This window comes from Melopsittacus undulatus, chromosome 3, assembly GCF_012275295.1.
Source record: "Melopsittacus undulatus isolate bMelUnd1 chromosome 3, bMelUnd1.mat.Z, whole genome shotgun sequence".
In the NCBI taxonomy this organism is placed as follows: domain Eukaryota; kingdom Metazoa; phylum Chordata; class Aves; order Psittaciformes; family Psittaculidae; genus Melopsittacus; species Melopsittacus undulatus.
In genome coordinates this window covers 12,585,498-12,600,140 of record NC_047529.1, presented here as the reverse complement: position 1 = coordinate 12,600,140, position 14,643 = coordinate 12,585,498, and the positions used below count along the sequence as shown (strand labels likewise).

Sequence of the window (14,643 nt, the reverse complement as noted above, 5' to 3'; positions counted from 1 at the left end):
TCTAACTAAATGTTACCAACTTAATTATGAATATAAAATTTCTAATGTATTCTGCAGGTCTGCTAATAATGATGAGACAAACCAAAGTGACAGTAAGAAAGAAGAGAATTTCAGAGCATGAAGGCTCTGGAAGGATCTGTGTGAACTTGTACGTTTGTTGCAGAAAGGTAATGAATCTGCTGTGGAAGAGACATCAGTATATGCAAAAAAACACCCAAATTTTTAAAGAATGCAGAGCAGATGGGTTTTCCAGAAGACAAGGCCTCCTGTAAACTAAGTGGCCATTCCCCTAGTAATGGAATCTGGGCATATAAAATACATATATGGCAGCCAGCAGCCAAAGAAAAGTCTGAATGCTTAGGAAATGGTTTCATGAGAAGATGAAGGAACTTACTTGAAAACAAGGCTTTGTTTTTGTATCTGTTCCTTGATGAAGGAAATTTTGATTGTGTAAGCTCAGTGAGAATTGCTCACATGCATGCATCTCTTCACAGTTGTAGAAACTGAGAGCATACTCTTTCCTGCTGAGCAGAAACCAGTTAAAATACCTTGAAGGCTGCAGTAGCACTTGGGCAGAACTGATCTGGAATTTGGTCTCCTGACAGGCTATACCCATTCATGGGAATGTTAGTGGCAAATTTGCCACATAAGAAACCTGTTTTGGAAAACTTAAACTGTTGAATTGTTGAATGTCAATTGACAGACTGATATATTTCTGAATAGCTCTTCCTTGACTCTTCCTCAGTGTCCATCCTGATTTGAAAAAATGGCACTTACTTCAGAGTACTGTAATCTATTTCTGCAACAGATTTATTTTTATTTTATTGCTCTCTCCCCAAATAAGAGCATCTACATTGAGTTATCAAAGTAGCAATTCCTTCCTCACATGGTTTTAGTTCAGATGGTTTCACTTTTTTGGGCTCAGGTGAAGTTTTACTTAAATTTTCCATATATCTTTGAGATCTGTTCTAAGTCACATAGTCAAGCTGTGGAAGAGCTGAGAATCTTGTGCTAAAAGTGAAATGCTTCTTGTTTTCTTCTGGTTTAATGATGTAGTTGTACAGTATACTTCCCAATGGGCTGACTGTATTAAGCATATGAGTTAAAACTTGGTGTGAAATAAAAGATAATGGCTTTTTAGCTTCTGTCTTTAAACTGTACTTTCAAGACAATGCTGGACCCTTTTTATAACCAGTTATCTGATATATGAGATCTGATATTTGACATGCTCATGTAAATTACGTGATTTAATGTAACATTTAAAATTAAACTGAGAAGTTAAACTTTGAGTGGAGAAAAGGTTTTTATGATTACTTCAATAATTAAGTTTGGATTCATTCTTAACGCAAATAACACTCCTGTTATATTGTGAATCTAAATAGTTATATAAATATATGCCTATTTTTACTGCATTGTGCTCAAAACTGAGTTTATATGAAAACAGAGTTACTTTTAAAGTTTCAGTGCATTAAAGCTGTGTATGTATGTTCAGGAATACGGCATATGGAGTTTTCTTTATTCTTCAAGTCCCTTTTAGACTGCAGGCATTTCCCTGAAGTGCATAGTGTTCCCTGCAGTTGTCAGCATTTGCTGTCCCAGCCTTTTTAACAATCAGATTTTCTGAACAGTCTATGAGAGCACTTTTTGCCCAGCATACCACTTGCTTGGGCTGAGCTTTTTATTATTTTGAGGGACTGCAAAAAGTCAGTCAGAGCTCTCAGGTATCTCAGTGCTATTGAGCCTGCTTCCAGGATTGCTGGCACTTCCCCATAAAACAGACCAACCTGCCTGCATTTGCCAGAGAGGAGAAAACTGTTCATTGTTATTTTTGATCATAAAATAGACTGTTTCAGGACTACCTTTGTGTATGTACCCCATTTTCAGAAACATGTTGAAGAAAATGGTGAGGCATTAGAACAGATGCTGGACTAGCTGGTATCAGTGCACTTTATGTTCTCATGAACATTGCTTACTTATGTGGCATTTCCCTATAGAGCAGATAGGTCACACTATGTATCAAGTTTGCTTTGCCAGCTATGCAACTGTTTTGTTCCCTCGCTGTGGGCTTCAGAATGTCTGAAGAAATTGCATAGTGGGTTTTGAAGAGGTTTCTCTGAGGCAGTACTAGTTTGAGCTTGTTGAGTATTGTGGTGTGCAGCTCCCACTTGTAATGTGGGACCACCCACTTACACATTAAACACATTAAAGTTTTGGGGGGCAGTGAGTTTTGTTAGCACCTGCAATCAGGGGATCTTGAGTTAAGCAAATTCAGTTATGATTTCCCTGCCTCCCATATGCTGTTGTCTGTTGTGTATAGAAGCTTATTTGTGATGTCTCCTCACATTTAAATTGGGGGAACCTGCAGTTCACAAACTTCAGTGGTTAGACTTCGAATAAGCTCCTAGGAAGTCAAAACTCTAGGTTGTTATGTAAGCCCTAAAGTACATGATTTTATATCCATCATGGTATCGTTATACCTGCATATTTTTATAAGTAGAAATGTATTTTCTGTAATTGTCTTTCTAGACACATGCTTCCCTGGCAGTGTAAATGAAGGACTATCATAGTTTTTTTTTTGCACTGCATGAGGAGGATTTCTTTTTTATCTGTTTGGAACTTCCTAGTTTTATAAACATCTAATCCTTGTGTTAAGCAACAGGTAGAACAAAATACCTGCTCTTCCACTTGATATATCTGCAGGGCTTGTGGCCTAGAATGTAGAGTACTTCTTTAATTAGAAACTTCCCATAGCAGTCAGTTTTCCAAGTTTGTTTCCTTTGAATGGCCAGGATACTGCGACTATAGTGTTGCGAATCATTACAATCGTTATAAACTAGTATTTTTCTCCTTAGGTTATCAAAACTGCAATGACTGTAACACTACTGATAAATCAAAAATCTCCTTCCTATAATAATACAGTATTCCTCACAGGACACCATCTAAAAAAATATCCCACCACGACACACTTCTATTTAGCATCTACCCGGTTTGTTCATTAGGGGGCACTGCACAGCAATAGAAGAATCAAGGGGATTTGCAGAGAAACTTGGATGCGTTTCTGGTGATGCCATTTCACTTTCCTTAACCTGCTCTTCCAAACTGTCTGCAGGTAGTGTAAGGTGAAATTCTTTGCTGTAATTTAAGCTTAGTTCTGACTATTTCTGATAGCGGTTTATGGCAGTTGTGCAACACTGGAATATATTCTTTCAAATTCCTTTTCTGTGTTCAGAGAAGTGTCTTCATAGTTTACAGCACTGCTAGATTTGTCACTTGTGTTGATCTGACACTGAAGAAGGTGCATACTTCTACACACTGCTTTCTGAGTGTTAAACCTGGAGCACAGTTACGCTCACTGGACTTTGATTTAGCTTGCATATGCAATTGAAAATATGGGTTGTTTCCACTGAATCCTGATGGGGAGATTCTTGTCTTAACTTCTTTCTCTCTAACACTGTATCAAACATGTATTTTGCTTTTGGATATGGACTTTTCTGTGATTAATACCAGATTTTTTTGCAACTGGAGAGGAATTGCTGTAAAAAGCATTTTATAAACTCGGCATAGGAGCAGAATACTTTGCATTTGCAAACATTAATCTGTACAAGTATGTTTCCAAAGAGAATGCAAAGGATACTGTAGGATCTAATAAGGTTTTCAAGGACACTAGGCTAAAACAATCTTTTCCATTATTGAAGGTAGCTACCTGGAGATGATAGGCAGTCCAGCCAAATTCTTGTGATGGAAATTGGCAAATAGGCAGCATGCAAGACAAAGAGCTTTCATTGACTCTAGTGCAGGAAAGATGCAAAATCTTAGAATTAGTTACATGTTTTTCTTAGCTTTCAGGACTCCTGCCAGCACTGCTGTACCTGCTTTATTTGTCTGAAGTCCTTTCTAAACCCATCCGATACACGCAACTGAAGCAAAGGAAGATGGTACCTCTGTGTTAAATTTAGAGAGCAGAGGAATATGCTGTGGGTAGTCTCTTCCATCTTGGAGTGATGTATTCAATCTCTGGATTGAGAGCAGCCCTGAGGACAAGGATGTGGGAGTGTTAGTTGATAAAAAGCTCATCATGACCAGGCAGCATGCACTTGCAGCCTAGAAAGTCAGCTGCATTTTGGGCTGCATCAAAAAGAGCATGGCGAACAGGTTGAAGGTGGGTGGTTCTCCCCCTGTACTATGCTCTTGTGATACCTTGTATGGAGTACTGCATTCAGCTCTGGGGCTCCAACACAAGAGGGACATGAAGCGGTTCGAGCAAGTCCAGAGAAAGCTACAAATATGCTCCAAGGGCTGAAGCACCTCTGCTATGGAGACAGGCTGAGAGAGCTGGGCTTGTTCAGCCTGGAGAAGTCTTTGGGGAGATCTTATAACAGTCTTCCAGTACATAAAGGGGGCCTATAAGAAATCTGGAGAGGCATGGGCCTGCAGTGGCAGGACAAGGGGGGATGACTTTGAACTGACAGGGAAGATTTAGATGAGGTGTTAGAAAACTCTTCCCTATAAGGGTGGTGAGACACAGCCTGCCCAGAGAAGCTGTGGCTGCCCCATTCCTGGCAGTATTCCAAGGCCAGGCTGAACAGGGCTTGGAGCAACCTGGTCTAGTGGAAGGTGTCCCTACCTGTGGCAGGCAGGTGGAACTAGATGAGCTTTAAGCTCCTTTCCAGTGCAAATCATTCTATGATTCTGTTCTCCCTGAGACCTTTTGGGAAGTATTGTCTGTTGTGGTGCATTGTTAGCCCTATTTCAATGGTTGTCTCATGCCTAATGCTGCTTAGATGAACTGCATAACAGATTATACTGCATAAAATAAGGCTGCCTAGAATAAGCCTTGTGGTGATCCTTATGGCTGAAACAAATGAAATAGTCTTTGGCACTGACAGCTGTTGTACTGAATTATTAACTCTGGACAGGGGAAAAGAAATAGTGCTATTCTATGACCAATTCAAATGTCAGACATGAATATGTTGCGTTCAGTGGACTTTGGAGGACAATACTTTCATTTTACACTGGAAGCAAACTGTGTGATTGCAGTGCTGCCATGGGTGCCTTATTCTGGTCCATGCTAGCCTGTCACTTCACTTATACCGCCTCCGTCAAAACAAATCTTTCAGTACTCTGGAGCCAGTTCTTAGTGTGTGGTTGTCTTCAGCACTTATCTCTTAATTGTCCTGTAAATAATTATCTGGTTTACATCTAAGCCACATATGTAGTCAACAATTTTTTTCACTAACAAGAATGTGAAATATTTTAACAGTTAAATGAAGATTTAAGACTAAAATCTTAGAGTGAAAACATGGCAGATCTTGTTTTATAAAACTTCTCTGTCACAGAGCTAGTTAGGCACAAAAGTATTAGTATTAACTCTTTTTGACCAATTATAGTTTATAAATTTATTATATTTTTTTGTCCTTTAAAATAAGTTAATACATGAAGGCATAATGTAGCTGTTGCTAAGACACGGACATACATATCCTGGTTTTACAAGCTGGCTATGGTTAGATGCCCCTGTGTTTTCTGATGAACAGCCAAGCAATTGCTCCACAGAGGAAGAACATTTACCTCTCGTCAATGTTCCTCTGGTTATTTTTCCCCTTTGCTTTTTTGTGTGAAAAAAACCCAACAACACAGTCCTGTTGGATTATAAACTGAACACAAACCTGCAGAACACCCTTAGAGCAGTGAAGACCTGTACTGATGTATTAACAAACGTGTAGCCATCAGGCTCAGGGAAGTGGCAGTGCCTACCTGTTCAGGATGGGCAAGGCTGCATCAGGAGACCCACATCCAGCTTATTGGTGTACTGAAACAAACTCACTGGAAGGACCTGTCAAGTTGATATGAGGAATGGACCATGTGATGAAGAAGCTGGGGGAGTGGACTTCTTCATTCTGGAGAAAAGGAGGCTAAGGAAAAGGGGAAACCTTCCTGTTATCTTTGACTGTATGATGGAGTAGGGAAGACAGAGAAATACTTCTCAAAGCTGTGAAGTGCTTCCACTGCATATTCCACTGTGAAAGGTCAATAAAGGAAATCCTGACAAGGTATTAGGAACTTTTTTTTTTTTTGCCAAGAGGGTTTCAGACACTGGAAAGGATTGTCCAGAAAGGTTGTGGTCTCTCCATCCTGAGAGAGTTAAAAATTCACTATGACCCTAGGCAACCTGATCTATATTTGCTCTGCAGTGGAGCTGGAGATTGGATAAGGTAGTCTCCAAGGTCCCTTCCAATCTGAATTATTGATTAGTCTGTTGTTAATCAGGTGAGAGCCCTTGTAATCTTCTGTTTATCCATGTGTTGAAGGAGTTTTGCTTAGCTTTCAGTCCTGCTTGCCTGTTAGAGGTGTGTCACAAACATAGAGCCATACCATAGGTTTGGTCCTGTGGTGTAGAATGGTATGTGTGGGGATCTCCTTCCTCACTGTTCCTCTTAAGATGTAACATATTAAATGGATTCTCTTTTGGAGATGTAAGGTAAATCAAGCTAGTTTTGAGGTAAATAGCACATACCTCAGTGTATCTATATCTGGGGGACTAGTGGTTGCTGTTGTTTATTGAGATTAAGCTCTTAGCAGATCTCTCTTGCCTGTGTTGGTAATGCAATTTCATTAACTTTCATTGACAAGCAGGAGCATACAAAATCATCAGATGGTTGGATTTCTTCTTCCTAGGTCAAACTTCTGTATTTCAACACACCAAAATGCTTGTAACACTTTTTGTATTTGACTTTCAATGTTCACAGCAATTGGAAGAAAAAAGTGAGGATGAAGAGGATAAAGAGTGCTTAAAGCAAGCAATAACTGCCCTACTTAATCTTCAAAGCAGTATGGAACGGATATGCTCCAAAAGTCTTGCAAAACGAAGGCTTAGGTAAACACGTTTCCATTTTTCCTGCTTTCTGCTCTTAATGCTTTGCTATAAATCCAGGGCTCCCAGTTTCCTCTTTTAGTAAACAATGAACAAAATAGTTTGTGACAAGCCTGCTTTTTCAGAGGAAGTGACATCAAAGCCGAGATAATTTGTTATTGTTTTAAAATTGTTCTAGTTTCTATGTGTGTTTGCATACTGGTAGTTGAAACGTTCTGAGAATTCCCTGGTAAGTAGAAAGTTACGGCATTTGTGGAGTAGTTGTGCTCACATAATGAACATTCACTTAAAAACATTGTCTGTGGGATTCGAAGGGAATGTTCTTGAATTTGAAACGACTTAATCTGAAGTGTTTTGTGCAATGCCTAGTTAAAATTACCACTGGATAATAGAAAGAGATGCATAGATAGCTAGTGCTTAGATGCTCTGTTGTAGCAAGTTCTTGGATTATAGTATCAGTTCCTTGATTTAATGCTAACATTTGTGCAGTTACTTAAACATGTTAAAGCTTTGCGTTTGCTCTTAAAATTGTTTCAATATTTGCTTTACCAGATATGTTCTGTGCTGCAAGGTGGAATCTTCAGGCTTGGACATGGATAATTTTAACAGCTTATTTTCTCTAAATGTGCTTCTCTCAATGCAGTCTAAAATTGTTTTGTTGGCTATGGAAATGAGTGGTTTGTTAGGCTAAGAAGTACTAATGGCTTGCCTGCTTCTGATCATCCATGTTTATGTATAACATTTATAACATAGAAGATAAGTAGAAAATTTATCAGATGAGATACTTAAGTGAAACATTAGTCAAGACTTGCAGTGGTGCTGATACTGGCTGCTGAAACTGCATTCTCAGTGGAATTCTCACCACTCAGGAAGATGATCTTGTGTTTTTGCTGTTAGTGGTGGTTGTGGTTTTTAAATACATGTATACTAATGGGCTGCCTTTTTCCCATCTTCACTGAAGTGAATCTGCATGCCGGTTCTATACTCAGCAGATGAAGGGGAAACAGCTGGCAATTAAGAAAATGAATGAAATCCAGAAAAATATTGATGGCTGGGAGGGTAAGGACATTGGACAATGCTGTAACGAGTTCATCATGGAAGGAACACTCACGCGTGTAGGAGCAAAGCATGAGAGGCACATATTTCTGTTTGATGGCTTGATGATTTGCTGTAAGTCAAATCATGGCCAGCCAAGACTTCCTGGTGCTAGCAATGCAGAATATCGTCTAAAAGAAAAGTTTTTCATGCGAAAGGTACAAATCAACGATAAGGACGACACTAACGAGTACAGACATGCTTTTGAAATAATCTTAAAAGATGAGAACAGTGTTATTTTCGCTGCTAAATCAGCTGAGGAGAAAAACAACTGGATGGCAGCATTGATATCTTTGCAATATAGAAGCACGCTGGAAAGGATGTTGGATGTAACAATGTTGCAGGAAGAAAAAGAGGAGCAGATGAGATTTCCAAATCCTGAGCTTTACAGATTTGCAGAACCTGACTCCGAAGAGAATATTGTGTTTGAAGAAAACATGCAACCCAAATCTGGAATCCCCATCATCAAGGCAGGAACTGTTGTCAAGCTTATTGAAAGGCTGACTTACCACATGTATGCAGGTGAGGCACTTCTTTTATATAGACAAAACTCAAGGTGGTGACCAGGCTATATTTCTCTTTCTCTGCTAATACATGCAGCAAAATATATAAAGTTGTAGAAAGTAAATATGCTTTGCAGTGCACATAGTCTAGCATGCTTTTTGAGTTACAGTTTTGAGATCTAAGTATGCATCACTATAGCAGTTAAAATATGAATCCTGTTTGGCTGAATATGGTGGGATATGCATAAGGTTGTTCTCATCAAAGGGATAGGGGATCAGGGGCCTGCCGGAATTGAGCTCTAGACAATACTTTTTCCTGTATGCGCCAGGCTGCAAGAATTGCATTCCCTTGAGACTTCCAAAGCTGGGTGGCTCATGAAGCACAAGCACTGTGGGAGAGAATTATGGGCCCAGTATTTTCAGTTATGGGTTCTACTCTTATCTAATATTACCTGTGTCCATGCTGGCATGTAATGGAAAAGACCAAATACCAGGCTCCTAGAAGAAATCACTTGCATAATTTGATCTTGGAACTTTGCCTTAATCAGAATTTCAGTGGGGATATGATGTAAGGACTTTGGGTTTCTGTTTGTGTTGGAAATACCTTGAAGGCATTTATGTGATCCTCCAGTCTAACCTCAGTTTTTTTAATAATTTCCCAGGATTTTCATAAGCTGTGATGAAAAGCATTGGGCTGGGGTTTGGGTTTTCTGTTTGTTTGGGTTTTTTTCTACCTGTATGTCAGTTATTCTAAAACTTAAGGCATCTTGGCATTTGTGTTTCTCATAATCAATTGTAGATTCTTTTGCTGTTGTGTCCCTTTTTCTTTACTCTTTGCACTCTGTACTCCTTTGACTCTAAATTGTACTCCTGCAGCTCAGTCCTGGATACGCTGCATAATCCAAGAATATTTGTTTGGAAGATGTGGCGAATAAGCAGAATATAATTAGTGTAGTATAGTACTTTTGTTTATTTTTAAAATGCTTGTAAATACATGTTTACTCTATTATGGTTATTGCTCTTCTCCGCATTTCCTTCAGTTGAGCTTTCCTGACATGTATTAGAAACCCAAATGCAATATTGTGCTGGCAGTTCTTACCAGAGTGGTTTTGTGCCTGTCGTCATTTTCTTGTAACTTTATGAACTTCCAACTATTGGCTTTGTATTCCACAGTCATGATTTGTGACATGGTTTTATGTTTTGGAAAGCTAAAATAAAACAATTCAGCCTTAGAGAAGGGCAGATACTTTTTGGTTTTTAGAGCTAGCATTGTATTTGGCAGAGAACTGGCAAAAATACTTCATTAATGGCCTTGTGAATATTTGCTCTGCTTTGACTAACTTGCGCACCCTTGAAAATTACCCTTTCCATATGTGCTGGGACTTCAGTGCCATAGCTGGTAGTGTTCAAGGCCAGGTTGGACAGAGCCTTGGGTGGCATGGTTTAGTGTGAGTTGTCCCTGCCCATGGCAGGGGGGTTGGAAGTAGATGATCTTACGGTCCTTTCCAACCCTAACTATTCTGTGATTCTATGATTATTCCCAGTGCTAGCAGTGCTCTCCATGTGTCATTTCTGTCCTGGGAGCCACGAACTACATTCTCCAGCTTCATAAAATAGAAAGGCCTGTTTTTAAGGAGCATGTGGCTTCTTGAAATAATCGCCTCTGTTGCTTTTTTTACATGCACATAGGACATCAATGAAGCATTCAGATCAATTGATTAGATCCACCTTCATCCACAGTCATTTAAATGCCTGCTTATAATAGTTCTTATTTAATAAAGCTTTAAGTAGGTTGCTTGAAGCCTAACAATATACATGTACAAGGTTGCTTGAAGGTGTATGTGACATGGACCAAACTATTGTATGACAAAACAGAGAATGTGGGTACTGTGGGATAAGCTATCTTCACAAGAAGAAAAAATTGTTGTCTTGTGATACGTTTGGCCTGCCTTTGTAGCCTTAAATATCTTAGTGAAATATGCATGGACCTGATGCTGAATTGCTAGGTAGCATATGATTTCTTAACACCTTTTTCTTCCATTCAATACCTCCTGTTTTATTATTGGTTTTCTATGAGGAAAAATTAATTGGTCTAACCATTCTGTGCCTTTTCTGTGCTATTCTGTGTCTTTTCCAGGAGAACAAAGAAATAGAACTATAGTGACTCAGCCAAAGTGCTCTGTTGTGCAGGAAACAAAGATCCATTTACTATGGAAATCACTGAGTGTTTTTTTGCACCTTATGAGATGCAGTGAGCAGGGCAACAACTTTCCATAGTAACCCTTTAGCTCTTCTTTCATACACTTACCACCTGAGTTCAAGACTTCTGTTTTGCTTGGAGACATGGGAAGATGGGTACTCTGGTGATACTTAGCCAACAGCTACAGACTGTAGGCTCTTCTTGTTCCATGCAGGATTGTGTATGTGTGATTGTAATCTTGAAAGAATTTATTGACTTTATATTCAAATGCCAGAATAGCAAGCCCTTACTTTCTGGGGTGACTTGTCTCAAGTATGTGTGACTAGTTAGGCAGCCCTTAATCTGACAGTCTAAATACAATATTTACTGTAGCTGTGACTCTTTGGTTTTTATCTTTGTAAGTCACATACTATAATTACAGATATAATCATAGAGGTGGTACCAATCTGTTGCAAGTAGCTGAAGAGCAATTTAGTTAGTTGCATATGGGCTGTGTTCAGAGTCATAACTTTTTTGTCAGTCATAGAATGGTTTGGGTTCAAAGGGACCTTAAAGATCATACAGTTCCAGCCCATCTGCCAGGGTCAGGGACACTCTATGAAGATCTACACAGTCCATGTCATTTGTAGATATGAGTGTTGGACCTTTTATTTTAGTTCCCTCACCTCCCTGACAATGCACAAACCAGATGAAATATTTCTCTAGCTGTGGAACAGGGACCAAAGCATTGCTTTACCAAGCAATGCTGCTGGGGGTAGGAGGCATCCAGTGAGAGTGAGGACAGGGAGAGAGCCCTGATGGCCACCTGGCCACAAGGTATGGCAGATTGTCCAAACTCTCCTGCTAGAGAGCAGCAAAGCAGGGAGAAATCTCCTCAGCAAAAGCAGCTTTCTGTATATTTTTGCATGAGAGAAACTGCCCTTCAATTGGAAATTCAGGTTCTGACCCTACTTGCATATTTTAGTGTGTTTTACTTGTTTTAAATTGTTTCTGCATAATTTATTTCCTGCTGTGCCTGTTCCTTGTTTAAGAGCAGCTGGGTTAGGTGGTACCAAGATTTGAAAGTCGTGGCAATTTTTTTATGTATAGGGCAGTGCTCTTCTATTTTTAAAGCTTTGATATGTTAAGAGTGCTTGTGCGTCATCATAGTGTCCGTTTCCTTTCTTAAGGAATTCAAGGGTGATTATTTATAAATCCTTGTAGAACAAGTTATTGTTCTTTTTTAGCTTTCAAATTGGCTGTATTGAAGAGAGAATTATCACATGAGCAGACATCCTGACTAACTAGTGTTGTCTGTATTTTTTTAACGCTTGCTCATATATTGTACACTATTTTGAGTTACAGATTTTGTTAGTAAGATAACAGGCTTAGATTTGATTTTCTGATCTGCTTCATTTGAAATTCAATATGTATTGTGGGTTTAACCACTGACCCTACCTGTAAATAACAATAGCTATGACTCAGAGCTTGCAGTGATCTGAAAATGTTAATTGCTGTGGAGGCTTTCATTTTCATGTAGACAAAATCTTCTTAGGGGGATGCTGTGTGCAGATTACAAGATGTGAAAACATGAGTTACTGCACTTACTTCTATACTTATCTTTTAGGATAGCAAAACCTGTTTTTTTCATGATGAGGATGATGAGGACAGGGATGATTTTCTTTGTGCAAAAGGATTTTTGTGTTTTACCTTTGAAAATAATTTTAGACTGTATGGTTTCAAGGAGAGGTGGGAGAGGCATTATCGTAAATAAAAATGGCTTAGTGGAGAGCATAGAGATGGTAAAACAGAATAGCCAATTGTTTAAGAAATGGGAATTGGCATACAACAGAAATGCAAGGAAATGTTGTGTTACCCAGTGCATGGTTAATCTGTGTGACACATTAAACTGTTGCCCACATGAAGAGAGCTTAAGTAGGATCTAAGAAAGGTAGAAGGTTCATGCAAATGGACAAGATGCTGGTAAATAGTTAAGGAGGATTTTAAAAAAATTCTTAAGAACCCCTATTCCAGGCAACAAGTCTAATGGCTTCATACAGTGTTAGGTCAAATAATGCAGGTGTTTTCATCTTCATTACAGCTTGTAGGAACTCCTGCCTCAAGTCCTGTGTGCTCCTCTTCAGCCACTCTCTGTTAGAAAAATTACCAGTTAGAGTTTATTTTAAAAATCTGTGTATGGATTTAATATACAAAGCCATTGTAACATGGTCGTTAATTTTATTCAATGATAACAAGGTTAACTTTGTTTCTAGTCACATCTGCAGGGCCAGCACGCTGTCACTGCATTTCCTCATACTTGAAAATAAATGGTTTTGCTTTTGTAACGAAGGGAGACACTTTGGGGTTTCTGTTATCAATATTTGCTTGGTTTCAAACACATTTGAATACTTTAACTGATAGGTAATTAGTCAATGTAAATGAAATCTGCTGATTTTTTGCAATGAAATAAATATAACCTCGGAGTAGAGCTATCAGCTGAAAAAAGTACCTTGCTTGCTTTAAACGTGATTATCAGTTGTACAAGCTTAGGGCAGAACATTCTCCCCTTGAAAAGGAGATTTCTTTGCACTTTGTCCAGTGCAAAGTTACTTGCTGTGTCTTTTGAGTTATCTTGGCCTGATCATTGTCAAAACCAAAGTTGTTTACTAGGTGGCTCATAAATAAAACATTTATTATTTTCAAAGTTGTTGAAAAAGAATCCAGTCTTTTAATAATCAAAGGAAAAGAAAAAGTAATTGGTTTGAGTTCTCAACAGGATAAAAATTGGTTTTAAATTCTGATTTTCATTGCTATTTTAAGAGGTTCTGAATTGTTCGGGTTGGAACTAGATGATCTTAAGGTCCTTTCCAACCCTAACTATTCTATGATTCTATGATTTTCTCTGTAAATTGATAAGCCAATGTGACAGGTAGTTAAAGTTGATTTAAAGTATAAAAATGAAATAAAAAAAAAGGTAATTGCTGACCTGAGCATGAAATTATTCTTTGTCTTAGATCCCAACTTTGTTCGGACTTTTCTCACAACATACAGATCCTTCTGTAAACCTCAAGAGTTGCTGAGTCTGCTGATAGAACGGTATGCCACTGTTAAATGTATTGTTCGTATGAACTGCCTGTTTTGTATTACTGTTGATGGTTTTACTTGGAGTAGTAGAGGTTGTAAGATTCTTGTTTTCTTCTTGTTCTTGATTCAGTCCAAACACTTTAAAAAGTGGTTTTTAAGTTGTCATTTCAAGGACTGCAGATGAAATGCACAAGTTATATCCAGGACCCTTTGATTTGTTCAGGTAGCTCCAGTAACTTCCATCATTCCATGGTTTTGCCTTTGAAATCTGTGTTGTTATTGAATTTGGCAAATCTTCCTATGTGCTTACCAAAATATAAGATTCTGACATGTTGAAACGTTCTGAATTTCAAGCTACCTTTAATCGACATCTTATTCATGCATGCTGTGAGTAAGATGAGTGAAACAAAAGCTTGGTCTTATGCCCATCTTCTCTGCTAGATTTGAAATTCCAGAGCCTGAGCCCACAGAAGCTGATCGTATTGCTATGGAGAATGGAGACCAACCTCTTAGTGCAGAGTTAAAAAGATTTAGGAAAGAGTACATTCAACCTGTGCAGCTACGGTAAGTATTGCATCAATGTGAGCCAAACAGACTTCCTTTAAGTCTTTTGAATGCAGTGGCTCTTTGGGATACCTTTCTTGCCAGATACTTTGGTAAAGAGTGGGCATGGGCAGTAAGTAATTTAGACCTTGCTACTTGAAAACCTGGTGGGAATTTGAATTCGTGGCATGAAAAGCCTTAGAAAAGGCTTGTAATGAGTTTTAGACTTATTAATGTGCAAATTAGTTTCCTGTACTTGCCAGGGTTTTTTTAAATCCATATTTCTTCAAGGTTATATATTTGTGCCATAAATATACAGATAGAGAACATTTTAGATAATGTTCTTTGTATGAACAATAGCATTACTCTGA

General features: G+C 38.6%; 1 protein-coding gene across 2 annotated transcripts in view; it reads left to right on the top strand.

Annotated features, from left to right (window-relative positions):
• Window positions 1-14,643, top strand: part of SOS1 (SOS Ras/Rac guanine nucleotide exchange factor 1) — a 52,216-nt gene that overhangs the window by 26,708 nt on the left and 10,865 nt on the right. For both annotated transcript variants that reach the window (XM_005147401.4, XM_031047511.2), the window contains 4 exons: window positions 6,744-6,871; window positions 7,830-8,485; window positions 13,660-13,741; window positions 14,171-14,293. In XM_005147401.4, the coding sequence (XP_005147458.1) occupies window positions 6,744-6,871; window positions 7,830-8,485; window positions 13,660-13,741; window positions 14,171-14,293 (989 nt within the window). The remainder of the gene's footprint in view (window positions 1-6,743; window positions 6,872-7,829; window positions 8,486-13,659; window positions 13,742-14,170; window positions 14,294-14,643) is intronic.